This window comes from Poecilia formosa, unplaced genomic scaffold (assembly GCF_000485575.1).
Source record: "Poecilia formosa unplaced genomic scaffold, Poecilia_formosa-5.1.2 Scaffold286, whole genome shotgun sequence".
NCBI lineage: Eukaryota > Metazoa > Chordata > Actinopteri > Cyprinodontiformes > Poeciliidae > Poecilia > Poecilia formosa.
In genome coordinates, this window is record NW_006800225.1 from 204,196 (window position 1) to 218,011 (window position 13,816).

Here is a 13,816-nt window from a genome sequence, read left to right on the forward strand (position 1 = left end):
GACTATGTCAGTAATCTCTACAAGGCAGAGTCAACCGACTGGTCAGCATTCGTGGTTAAAGCCTTCTAGCTTTTAGCTGATTTCTCTTTAAGAACTACAAATAACCAGAAAATACTTATTCTCCTTCATAGACTAAACATCACCCTGTGTGTGTGTGTGTGTGTGTGTGTGTGTGTGTGTGTGTTCAGTGCAGAGTTTAGAAGCCTTTAACTTAACTTTGAGGTTTCCTAGAGATTGCTAACATTTTCTAATCCAGCATATTTCTTGACTGACAGCAGAGGGCTATTCAAAAGGATAAAAATATAAAAAAGAACAGCTTGTTGTTATCTTTTGACATTCATATCCCTATTGTGGCAGCCTGAATGAACAGGCAACAAAGCCTCATGGAACATATCAGATTTTGGCTTCCCAACTGGACAATAACTTATCAGGTTTGGTCAAGCGTAGAATCGTCCGATTTTGGAACAGCCACCGTTTTCTCTGTGCATCTCTAGTTTGTGTTTTCTCCTTTTCAAAATTATTTCGCACGGGTGTTCCCATTTAAAGACATCTAATGGTGTTCCCATTTAGAGCCATCTAAAACAAAAAGCTTGTGATTTACAAAATAAATGTTATAGAATTTTACAAAACATTTGCAGATCTTTTGTCAGTTATGCGCAAGAGCAGCAAAGATCTAAAACTGATTAGCCAACACTGAGTGTCTGAAAAGTTCGTATTGAAATATCTTAACCTTGATGGTTTTTCTTCCCTTTTAAATGGCAGCCTTCAGTTCTTGGCCTTTGACACGGAAGCCAGCCACGACATGCTGAAAGTTTGGGACGGCCCGCCTGAGAATGAAATGTCTCTGGCAGAGCTGAGTGGATCTTTGCTTCCAGAGGGAATCCATTCCACTCTAAACACAGTCACTGTCCAGTTTGAGACTGACTTTTACATCAGCAAGTCAGGGTTTGCCATTGAATTTTCCAGTAAGTAACACAATTTAGAAATCACTAAGAAAACATAACCATCGATCCATTTTGATTCTAAAACTCGTGTCTTTTTTTTAATCATACTGATCTGAATCATGTTTTTGTTGAGTTGGTCTTATGATTTTTTTTTTTTTTTTTATTATTAAAACTAATAATGAAGAATATAATTATGTAGTTCATGATCAACTTGTTATTGAAAGACTCAATATTTCTAGTACTCATTCATTTGAACCAAATTAAATAAAGTTTTTAGAATTCCTAAGGGAATTTTTAAATCAATATTAGGAAAAAAACATTTAAAAATGACATTCTTAAGTACTGACCCCAAAGGAAGAATTTTGATTGTAAATTGTTTATAGCCCAAGTTTCTCTGGTGAAGACAGAATCAGGACATATTCTTTATGTCCTGATTTTATGTTATCAGTAGTAATTACATAACAGACAGAATAATTGAGTTTTTTCAGGTCCAATGTAAAAAATAGGTTATGCTTGCCATACGATATTTGTTTTATTCTTACTCAAAACTGAAATTTACAATGTCACTTTTGATCTGGCAAATGAGTCTCATTGGAATCCATATTTAAATTTTTTGAATATCACTTTGTAACTTTGGCTAACGAAATGATACTGTCACATTCCCAGAACAGTTACCTAATACTCAGTTGCATTATCATTTTGGGTGGGAGGCTTATAGCTGGGCATGGACTTTTCAGGCTATTTTAATCCATTTAGAAAACATTTTCTGAGCATTGTTTAAAACATCAGATGCCGTGTAACAGAATTGTGTAATTAGATAATATTTAAGGTTCAAGCACTAGGCATTTGTCCAATGTTTATACACCTTTGCACACAAAGTTTGACCCTGATTTTTGTAATTGCTCTCTTTCTTTTGTTTTGTTTTCTTCTTGCATTTCCCACTTTGTCCCCTTCTCTCTCTCTCTCTCTTCTCTCCAGGCTCCGTAGCCACAGCCTGCAGGGACCCAGGTGTGCCGATGAACGGCACGCGCAGCGGAGACGGCCGTGAGCCGGGGGATTCGGTGTCCTTTCAGTGCGACCCTGGATACGAGCTCCAGGGAGACGACAAAATAACCTGCATACAAGTGGATAACAGATACTACTGGCAGCCCAGCCCGCCTGTCTGCATAGGTGAAAAGTTTAGCTGCAGCATACTCTGCTGGGACGTGAAACAGATGCACTACATTCACACAGCTGGAGTTGTTCGGTTTCAGAAAATGACTCAAGGACACATCTGCCAGTGACTAAAAGAATGACTATATAGCCTGTGTCTATATTTAGGCATAGAGATTTGCATATTCATCTCAGTTATATGTGGCATGTGTATGTGGCGCTTTACCGCTAATAAGATATATATTTACATTGTGTTCTTATTGCAGCACCTTGTGGGGGAAATCTGACTGGCTCCAATGGGTTCATCCTCTCTCCTAACTATCCACATCCCTACCCACACTCAAAGGACTGCGACTGGCTCATTGCTGTCAACTCAGACTACGTCTTGTCGCTGGCCTTCATCAGGTGACCTATAAACTGAATATCCAGCATCGGATGTCCATATACGGCTTTTCAAAACTTCTCAATCCAAATGATCGATCTGATCCTAAAGCGCTTGTGCCAACATTTTCCAATCCAGAAGTCTTTTACTTATTATTTAGTGTCGGCTATGGCTATGCTGTTGTGTAAGCTATACATTAACCACAAGAAGTATTTACGTTACAGTCAGAATGTCGGCTTAAAAGCTGCTTAATATTTTCTACGTTGAAATCAAAAGGTGGGACGCACGTTAGACTTTACTGGAACTTTTTGTGTACTTCTGAGAAAAATAAACTCCTACTGCTCTAATGCTTTGGGAAAAGGTTTGGGACAAATAACTACATCCAAGAACAGGGCGACTTAACAAGCTCCTTTTCTGTTGCCATGTGTTGTGCTGTGTGTTTATGTGGGCGACTCAGAGAAGCTGGTTTACTATTTTATTGAAATGTGATATTTAGTGATATTTTTTTTAAATAGATTTGAACAACTTTTAATTCATTAGCACAATTGACACACTTGTTATTGCAAATTAAAATAGTACATTTTTCACAACTTTTGTCAGTTACTTATATTTCTATAGTCTGTAGATTAAAACCTTAGTTTTATTTGTTAAGCACTGGCTAATGTATGTCTTATAATCTGATTCATTGTGTTGCATGTTCTACTTGTTTTCCCATCAGAAATAAATCTCTGAAATTTGTAATCATTACATTCGTTTTCTACTATTTAAAATGGACTTTTACCGTTTCACAGACTTTTCTTAAATTGACAACAAAGGCAGTTTAATTTTAAACGTAACATTTAAACTTCTCTCATCAGTTCTCGCCTCCTTTATCTTGTCTTTGTTCCCCTTCAGTTTCAACATTGAGCCAAACTACGACTTCCTGTACATCTACGACGGTCCGGACAGCAACAGTCCTCTCATCGGGAGCTTCCAGGACAGCAAACTTCCAGAGCGCATAGAGAGCAGCTCCAACACAATGCTTCTAGCCTTCCGCAGTGATGGCTCTGTTTCATATACTGGCTTTCACCTGGAGTACAAAGGTAAAACTAGATGTGATGTGCGTAGAGGTCTGTTCAAACAGATCAAAGGAGTTCAGATCACCTTAACTCAATAAATATTCAGTTGCCCAAAACAAAACCAATTTTTTCCAAGACATAAATGTTTGACTTTTGTGTGCTACCATTGTAAAAAAAAAAAAAAAGAAACTATAGCCTAGTGTTGGAGCCTCAAAACTTGCTCTTCTATACAACTTTACTATTTCTTGCCCAAAGGGAAAACCAAAGACTCTTTCTCTTCTGCTTGCTGGTGTATCTCTCTGTATGGGTCCCTAACGACAGCGCACTTCTTTTTTTTTTTTTTTTTTCGGGCCACTGATGACTCTCCCNTCCTCTTGTGTACTGGATAAGATGAGCTTGCAAAGGACCAACCAAACAGATGGTGGGGCTGCTCTCCTCTGACAAGAGATTTGTTGCATCTTTCATTGGTTTTAGGGCCTTGATGATCTCCTCCTGCATTTGAGATGTCTGCTTCTCTGAGAGTACAGATGTTAAGATTCTCCCTCTCTTCACCTGAGGAGACAGTATGAGACGGCACAGACTGCAGGCTGTTGCTCTGCAAAAACCTGTCAACCATCTCACAGGCGCTGTTCCACCTGGTGCTTACATCTGTTTTCAGCTCATGTCTCGACAGACCAACTAGCTTCTGCTTCTCTTCAAGCTGGTGTTTTCCACCGGTGCCCTGGTAATGCATCTCGTCCTCCCTTGTAGCCCTTTCACAGCGGGGCAACTAAAATGCTCGCGCAGAGGAAAGGTTGTGCGTGTGGGCACAGGTGGGAATTATCTCAATTTGGCGAAAGCAAATACGTTGGATGCCACAGGAATAACCAGCGTGGGAGATCACTTTTTGTGCGGTTTAGCCATTTAGAGCTCTTAAGACACGATCCGTCTCTGATCTGTAATACCAGCGTGCAAATTTGGTGTAACATAATGTGGCAGTGGACGTTGAAACATCACCAGCGAGCTTTCAAACTAATCTTTTTGGACTCGGCACTAATTGTTCTTGGCTGACACGGGATTGTCATGGTGTAATAAACCTTGTAAAATACCATTGTTTCATTTCATTTAAACACAAACGTAAAATAAAACTATTAAAAGATCAAAAGACAACAACTATTTCTACTCCTGCAAAAAAAGATTTAAAAAAAAAAAGTTGTTTACAGCTGTGATAGTGATGTCTTCACCATCAAAACCTGTGATAAGAAATAAGGAAATTAGTTGCAGCACCTCTTAGTAATACATTTTACATCCTATAGAGTATTTAGCAACGTTTTCCAAATACTCAACTCAATGTCATTGTGCTGCAATAATGCAATTACTTAAGCTCATGCTATGCTACCTAGGCCCTTTTTCTGCATTAAAGAATATTCACCTACCTTTGCATGACAAATTCTTGAAATAACTCCTCCATTCCAGTATGCATGCAGTATCAAAACAGCAGCACATCTAGAAAAGGTCTAAGAACTGCTTCTTGGGGCAACAGTGAGTAGCATAGTGTTCTTGTTCAAACTACAGTACATCTCCCAAGACTGAAGCAAGCCAGAACGGACAAACTTTTTTGTTTTTTCTTTCAAGATGACAAGACATTGAGCAACAAACAACAAGCACTCTGCAGGACTCCAATTTACCATGATTTTTGTCCACCAAAGGCGACGCATTAATCGTAGCTCTGGCTGATTCCACACGACAATAATTGGCCTTCTGAGCTCTAAATTCGAAAATATTGTAAATTAACAAACGGAGAGATGCAAGAGAGTGACAAACATACCCAAACCAGTGATTATTCCAAAGTAATGATAGTAAAATTAAAATTCAGATTCAATTTCTTATTGTTGTGTTTGTATGACTTTTTTTAAACACAAACGTCATTATCTACCAAGCACTGGCATGCAGGCAATATTTACATTTTCTACCGCAATCAAACATTTATTTATTTTTTCTTCACATCTCACGTCTCAAATCATTTGGAGAAAAAAAAAAAATATATATTAACGTACTCTGCCCGAAACGATCGTGTTAGGGGACTTTTCTGTCTAATCTGCTTTTCATAAACAACCTGGCTAGGGAAATCGCTCTTTGAGGTTGACAGAATTTTCCCCAGCTCTCATTACGGCAGGGTCGGTGCTAAACGTGTGAAATATTCCATTTTCACATCCAGCTGCTTTCACAGCACCCATACTGTATGCATGCACCGCTGCGTATGCGGCAAACTTGCTCTTATTGATTACACAATGTATCACAGTGTTTTCAAAATGAAAAGAAAGATTGCCCTCCCGATGGAGTCCCTGTTGATTTGTCGGGGGCTGAAGCAGTCTGTCAGGAGGTGTCACTTTGATACACTTGCACAAAAGAATAAATATTGGCTCTTTGTGGACTCAGGAATTAAGTGTGAAGTTGATGCGGGTGGCTGCTAATCTTTCGGAGGGAGGGCCGCGGCCGTCGTTCGCATGGCATGCAAAGAGCTGAGGGATAAAGTTATCGTTCTTGCTCCATCTTCACACTGACTGCTAAGGCAAACAGACTGATGGAAAGGCCAGCACTGCGACTGCCTCTTTTCATTACTGCAATGGACTTGGTTAATATTAATTTGCCTTGTTACCAATGTGTGCCTGTCACTTTTTCTTTGTCTATCCCCTTTCCTAATGAGAAACACACTTGTTTTATTTTTCTTTGTTTTCTCTCTCTCTCTCTCTCTCTCTCTCTCTCTCTCTCTCTCTCCGTCTCTTTCCATTACAGCCAAACTGAGGGAGTCCTGCTTTGACCCAGGGGTGGTTCTGAACGGGACCAGGTTGGGACTCTCTCTCTCTCTCTCTCCGTCTCTTTCCATTACAGCCAAACTGAGGGAGTCCTGCTTTGACCCAGGGGTGGTTCTGAACGGGACCAGGTTGGGATCCGATTACAAGCTGGGCTCGACAGTCACCTTTTACTGTGAAGCAGGATATGTTCTGCAGGTACAAACACCTGGATAAAAAATCTGTGAGCTGGCAGCTTGATTTGTTGAACTGAGGGTGAAAGAGGTCCTAATAGTAGCCAAATTGTTCAGGAATTTACCTACTCTATTGCTCCTTCACCAGACACCTAAAATCTCTTGAGTACCATATCTACATTTCTGAAAAGTTTATTTTCTTTACAGTAATTGTGGGCAAAGCAAAAATACTCTAACTAGATCCCCAAACATGGATTTTTGCCTTCTGCTAAAAATAAACGAAATCAGAAATTAGTGAAGTTTAAGCGGTCCTGTTCGGTTGCCGACAGGTACAAACACACGGCTAGTGTCAAAATGAGCTGCAAACGCATGAATGATGCAAACTCCAAAGCACACCAATACAAAAAAAAATAAATAAGTGCAACAGATAAAAAGTGCTGCAATCACAGAAAGTAGAATAAAAAAAACTACATTCAACGAAACAAATGCAAACAAAAAAATGCTGCAACCACAGGAAATAGCTGCAATTAGTAAAAACCAACAGCAAATATGAAATGCTGCAAACTCGCTCCACAAACTAGGATACTCTAGAGTACAAGGGTTTGCCTGGAACTCAGAGAAAATGCTGATAGTCCAATCTGGTGACAAGTTGAATATCCAAACAGCACTATTGGTTGCATACATCCTATTTAGCGTTAGCTGCTAGGTAGCTAGCAGCTTCAGTAGGATTATGATTGCTGATTGCTCATGTGTCTTTGTGCTTGGGGAAGGAAACATGCAAGTCTAACTTGCAGAAAAATGAATCTACATTTAAGAATTAAGAATGATATTATTTATTTGGCTCCTCCTTGAGCCGGAGTTTTAAAAACATGGGAACTAAAGACAGTTTTAATCGTAATTTAGTTTTACTAATGCTAGATTTTGATAAATTCCACCAAAAGCTACATTATTAACCTGAAGGAAATGGAAGAAAGTGCAGCTGTTTAAAAACACGAGTGGGGCTTTTTTATTTATTTTTTTGGTTTAGTTTTGCGTCTGCAAGATCTGTAAGTCTGCATAAAAAAAAAAAAACACACAAAGCTGTGCTGTCATTACTAAATATGGTGACAATCATAGTAATAGTAATTTCTTCTCCTTTCCTCACATTTCTCATTCTTTTCTATTAACATGATCTTTCCACACTTGAGCAAATATATTATTGGCCAGCAGAATGTCAATGCGTAGTACTTAAAATATTAAAATAAACTTAGCGCAGAAAAAAAGTAAGGATATTTTTCCCTGTTTTTTTTTATTTTATTTATTATTTTAACAATGTTTTGTGGCAATAAATCTCATCTTGTTGGAAAGCGTGTGTTTTTTTGTTTTTGTTTTTTTGTTTTTTTTTATTGTGCCACCATTTTAAGGAAAATGCATTCCTGGGTTGGACAGCAGAGTTAAATATCTAAGTTGTGCCCAACAAAGACTAATCATTTCTGCCTCTTATTCTACATTACTTGACGTATGAAAAAGCAAGGCATTTTTTGCCAATTAACAATTTATTCACGTAAGGGATGTCGGGAACGTCTGCAAAAATTGTGCACAGCCATCACAGCTTGGGATGTTCAGTTCCATGCCACTTCATCACACGGTGCTCAGGGATTGCATCACACTCTTCATTCAGCATTTGCTACAAGTCTGACTTTGTTTTTTGTTTGTTTTTTTGTCTCTCTGCTGCAAACGTCACTCACAGACTAATCTCAGAAGTCTTTTACGGGGCTGAGCTCAGGATACAGTCAAGCCTCTCCGTACTCTTCACTCACAGAATGAGTGATATGGAATTGCCACTGGTTGCAGAATCTCATGTCGTTGTCTTTATTGAGAACGCCTTCAGTGAAAACACGCCTAGTTCCTTTTTTCCAGGGAGGGAGATGTCACCCCAAACCATCACACTACCTCCACCGAACGCTGTCTTGCATTGGCAGGGAGATTTTTCTGTGCACAAACCACAGACTAAGTTCTGTTGCTCAGCCCAAACATGGTTGAATTGGAAAACTTAAACTGGTTAACGTCTTCTTATTCTTTTGTTTTAGGGCTACTCGACTCTCACCTGCAGTATGGGAGACGATGGGAGGCCCGGATGGAACAGAGCTTTGCCTAGCTGTCAAGGTGATATAACCTTTGCACCATTCTTCAATTCAATTTAAATTATTCTGTGCATGTACTGTTTGAACTTGCTGCTTTCTTGTTGTGCGACTTAACATTCCTACCGCCTCCAGCTCCCTGCGGAAGCCGCTCCACGGGGTCGGAAGGGACCGTCTTATCGCCAAACTTTCCCAGAAACTACACTTCCGGACAGACCTGCATGTATTCCATATCCGTGCCGAGAGAGTTTGGTAAGTTCTACCCACTCTCGCAGCACACAAGGGTTCGGACAGGGAATTTGCATGAAATGGTCTCATGTCAAACTAATATTCTGGAATACTTTAAATAATCACATGCTCGCATGCGCAACTCGAAAAGGGTATATGCGGTTCATAATGCTGAAATGGTGAGCAGGAAATCTGCTCGACAAGAATCCCTATATTGAATTATACTCAGTGAAACAAACTGACATTAAAACATGTCTGATTTTTAATGAGGCTGCTTAAGGAACCCCTGAAGGATGCCTGTTGGGGTTTTTCAAGCATGCCGAGAAACCAGCAGTGATTTATTTTTTTTTTCTCCACACGCTGAAAGGACACTTGGTGGCCATTCATTTGATGCCAGGTCGGGGTTTCATAATTGAAATGACATTTAAGGATGATACTGTTTTTATCTTGTCACATTTGATTGGTGGTGCTTGACTCAGACTCCAACGACACGTTAGGAGAGAGATGAATATTGCAGGGGGTTCTTCACATTAAATGGGCCTGTGCTCTTAAGTGTGGTTATTAGAGGTAAGGAGCAGTTGCACCTCCGAGAGCAGGGCTCAGTGGACACCCGCATAGATTTGTTGCCCTCCAAAGAGTCATTCATACACGTGCGTAACATTTTTTATATAAACTTTGCATGATTTTGTAAATCTTGATAATTGGATGCAAAGTTGGCATTTTTAATGGACTTTCAATGCCACTTTTAGAGCAACTTTGCATTAAAAGTGTCATTATTTACCGAGTGACACTTCATGACAGCTGCCATAAACATTCATAAAGACTTCTTTATGTTCATGACAGGTGTTATGTCATGTTTATGACAGTGTCATGTCAGTCTTATGCACACCCCTTCAAATAAAGTGTAACTTTAAATTGTATTATGACTTCTGGTTTGTAACCAAGTTTTAGCAGTGGCCTCCATCTGGACATAGATTTGAACACTTAATGAAGGGAACCAAGAAATGCTGTTGAAAATTTTTAACAGTAGGTTGCCGATTATTTAAACAAAATGTTTGTTACTTCTGTAACAAACTTACGTGGATCGAACAGATAAAGTGCTTTGCAAAACTGTTTAGAGTGGATGTTTTGTCACGTGGCTTTAATGTGTTGGAATGAGAGTTTTTACGTGGTAGATCCACTCACATAGTTGTGAATTGGAGGAATAAGGATACCGGGTTTTCGAAAGCATAGCATCAGTTTTTATTCCGTCCCTGCTATTGCCCCATTTTTAACTCTCCATCCAGGTTTGTTTCCTGTTGGCTTGCCAGCAGCATCTGAGAATTTCTTCAATACTTTCCTCTGTTCTGGTGGGGCTTTATGCTCTTCCAGTCAGCTGCAGCCCTCTGCTTCAAGACCATTAACCTTCTTGTTGACGTCTTCCACCTGGAAGTAAACCGTGTCCAGGATTCCTGCATGTCGGCACAGGTGCCGATCTTCTCAGCGAGTTCAGTGATGAGCCTCCAGCTGAGCCAAGGGTACCGTCTCCTGCAAACGCGTTGATGCTCAGAGTAAAACAGTCTCGCAGGAGGTCTCAGTCCAGGAAGGAGAACCGGGAATGAATGGTGCACACTCCCAGAATTGGATTCTTTTTTTTTTTTTTTTTTACCTGGACGCCTCCAGGGTGACTGACGACCAATATGTGGACTGTTCAGTATCTCTGGGGTGTCTTTGTTATAAAAACAGGGCCAATGTTTCAATAAATAAATATTAAATACCTTAAATCAAATTGTATCCAGTGTGCACACAAAATAAATACCTCTGCTCTCACTATGAATAATTCCACGCAGTCAATATGCATATGAAATACATAGAAATGGTTCAATGCAAGATAAATTACATTCAGGAAAAAGCCAATAAACACACACAGCAATGTTAGCACACATAGTGTCAAAAAGAACTAATTCAAAATGCTAAATAAAACAAATATGTAAGGCACTTTATTTCATCGTTGTTTTCCATTAAAGGCTGGGTTAGAAATCTGCGTTTTTATACTGCTTCATTTAATAAATCGGCAGCAGTGCTGCTACAGGCAGCTAAACAACAAACACTCATCGAAATCAATGAATCCAACTCTGGGAATGGTGTGTTCGGGGTATTGTGCAGGGTTGGTTTTCAACCACAGCATCTTTAATATAGACGAAAAAGTTTGATTTTGGAATGATTTTTCATGACTTTCTTTCAAACACGGCCTTGTATGTGGTAGAATTGCCTCCACTCTCTGCTTATGTTCTGTCAAATGATTTTGATAGGCTTTTTAACAAGCTTCGGATTCGGCTGCTCGATGATATTTTCACCGTTAATTCAAATAACCCCCCTAGTTTCAAAACTGTCATCTGGGAGGGAAAACCACGGCCAAATTTCCCTTTCAGAAGTGCCTTACCTTCTTTCGGAGGACCACACGGCTCAGGACACCCACTCAGATGGCTCATCTGAAGGCATGGCAGCTCTGCAGGGATTGTTGCCCAGGTTTCCTTTTATCTGATATCAGGAGCTTTTAAATGAGCAGTAAAACGTTTTCAATCATCTGATAACGCGTCCCGAAGATTGATTCAAACTTTGCGAGACATATTAGGACCCAGATGACTGCCGATGTCCCACGGGTGTATGTGAGTTTAGTGCAGGGAGGCATCAATGAGCCGTGTGGTAAACACACCAAGGAGCAGGTCTGCTGTGATCATCCCCTCCTAGTGTGTGTTATACTGTTTGCCATCCTTTGTTATCTCAGTATGAGGGAGGAATATGCCAGCAGTGTTTTTATATGTGTGTGTTGGGCCATTTGCTGTGCGCCGTGTTTTTTATTTTTATTTTCTTCATTAAATTTGTGCATATGTGAGGAAATGCGTGTGCGTTTGTCATTTTGTTGAAAATATGTGCAGCTTGGAAACCTTTTTAAGCTGTGAACTTCTCCTACTGCAGCACCATATGTCAGTATTGCAGCAAAGAGTGACGGAGACTTTAATCAGATTGATCCATCGTGGTTTTTAAAATCTGCAAATGGTGGACATGTTTTTTTTTTTGGAATATTTTAGCAGATGGGCAAAATTTGCATTTTATGATCAACTCAACAGTCGGCAAGGAATGAAAAGTGGCCAGTCTTCTAGTGTTGGTTTTTAATCAAATGTATTATTATTAATTTTTTTTTTTTTTTTTTTTTTTTACTTTTTTTCTGGTAGGACGTTTCATGTTCTAACTAGGTCGTACACGAGAATTAAAATAGAAAGATGTGAGAAGTTTACAGACACTCATTGTGTTCACAAATGTTATAATTTAGGGGACTTAAAGATGCATTTGTACTCTACTTTTTTGAATGTGCCCTTTGTACATAGATAAGCGATGTTATCAACATGTGCACTTTAAATTTGTCTAGTCCAAAGATACTTAATCTCAAATATATGTATATATCCCCAATAATATTTGATAAAATATCCCCAACAACATGCTTAGCAGATGGCACAATGTCCCTGTCTGAAAACCTCCACATGAATGAATTTATAGTCTGCTTGACTTCTGAACAGCGTAACCAGTTTCGCTTCGAAGTGAAGATTTGTTTGAAATTATTTGAAACTTTTACATAACTGGGTGTGCAAACAGGTCAGTGACTCAAAACATGCATCAAAAAACAGTTTGAATATTTAATAAAGCTAGACATCATTTAGGTTCAGAAATCAACCCAGTGCTAAGATAGCAAAAACGTATGTTTTCTCTGCTCTTTTTAAGGTCATTTGATCAAAATTTTAGAAAAGGGTTCATGTAAGATAATGGCAAAAGCAAATATTTCAGGCAGTATGTTGTCACCTTGATGATTTATGGATTAGAGAAAATTCCCAATAAGTTTAAGCTTGTGCGCCCCGTCCTACTTTTCAAATGTTATTTGGTGCTTTGAAATAAAAATTATTCCAGTGCATCTTTACAAGCCACTAATGTATTATTGTCATGCTTGCGATGAATGCAAATAGCTTCTGACTGGCACTAAAGCCTTCTAGATTTGTTTTTTTTTATTTTTAATGTTTTGTCAAAACAAAAATTCCCTTGCGACCCTGCACAGATAAGTGGATGTAGACAAAGAACGGATAAATGAATAAAAGTCCGCCTTCCTTTTTTTTTTCCCCCTGTAATGCTTGCCATTAATTTAACATGAAATGAGATTTTGCATTAAAGAAGAGAGAGACTCTTTTTGCTCTAAATGAAATCTATAGAGAGAAACACCCTTGGAGAATGTGGCCATTGACCTTCTTATAGCCCTATATCCTTGGCAATGTTCACATTTAATCCTTTACAAGTCAGCCTTTGGGGGCCACAGTGAGCCAGAGGAGGAGAAAGCGATGGGGAGGGGAGATACGTGTGCAGTGAAAGGGATACGGCCTCAAATAAATGTCATGTACCAAGTAGGACACCTTTTTTTTTGTTGTTGTTTATATGTGCTGTTGACAACCCACCTCCAGATTTACATCTTAATGCAGCTAATGATGGGACTAAAGATCAAGTGATTGTTTAGGACAGAGAGAATTGTACTAGATTAAGAAAAGCCAGAGCCTTTAGCCTCTGGGGAGATTGTCTAATACCGCCTGCCACTAAGCCTGCACTGGAAAATGTATGGTTTCAGCAGAGGAATATCTTGCCCAATGCATGGCAGGCGGTGTTTAGTTCCTGACTGCATAAAGAGCGAAGACTGGCGCATCTGTATCGCAAATGCACTTCTCAATTAATAGCCACCTGCTCGCACGTTTTACTGCTAAGAAATAACAGATTGATCAATGTGGCTTCGCAAGCGGTCGGATTGATTTCTGCGCCATATATCTCCTGATTTGACTGAGGAGAGAGAAGTAAAGCATTTCCCACACAGCCATATGTTTGCAAATGTATGTTCGGCTTCGCAAACATTAGCATTTTACACGAGCCGACAACTCTGATGCTCCCAAACCAAG

General features: G+C 39.4%; 1 protein-coding gene across 1 annotated transcript in view; it reads left to right on the forward strand.

Annotated features, from left to right (window-relative positions):
• LOC103151595 (CUB and sushi domain-containing protein 3-like) overlaps window positions 1-13,816 on the forward strand; it is a 272,095-nt gene that overhangs the window by 192,450 nt on the left and 65,829 nt on the right. The window contains exons 25-31 of the mRNA XM_007571755.2: window positions 763-965; window positions 1,923-2,114; window positions 2,363-2,501; window positions 3,373-3,560; window positions 6,408-6,526; window positions 8,571-8,646; window positions 8,757-8,873. Coding sequence (XP_007571817.1) covers window positions 763-965; window positions 1,923-2,114; window positions 2,363-2,501; window positions 3,373-3,560; window positions 6,408-6,526; window positions 8,571-8,646; window positions 8,757-8,873 — 1,034 coding nt within the window. The remainder of the gene's footprint in view (window positions 1-762; window positions 966-1,922; window positions 2,115-2,362; window positions 2,502-3,372; window positions 3,561-6,407; window positions 6,527-8,570; window positions 8,647-8,756; window positions 8,874-13,816) is intronic.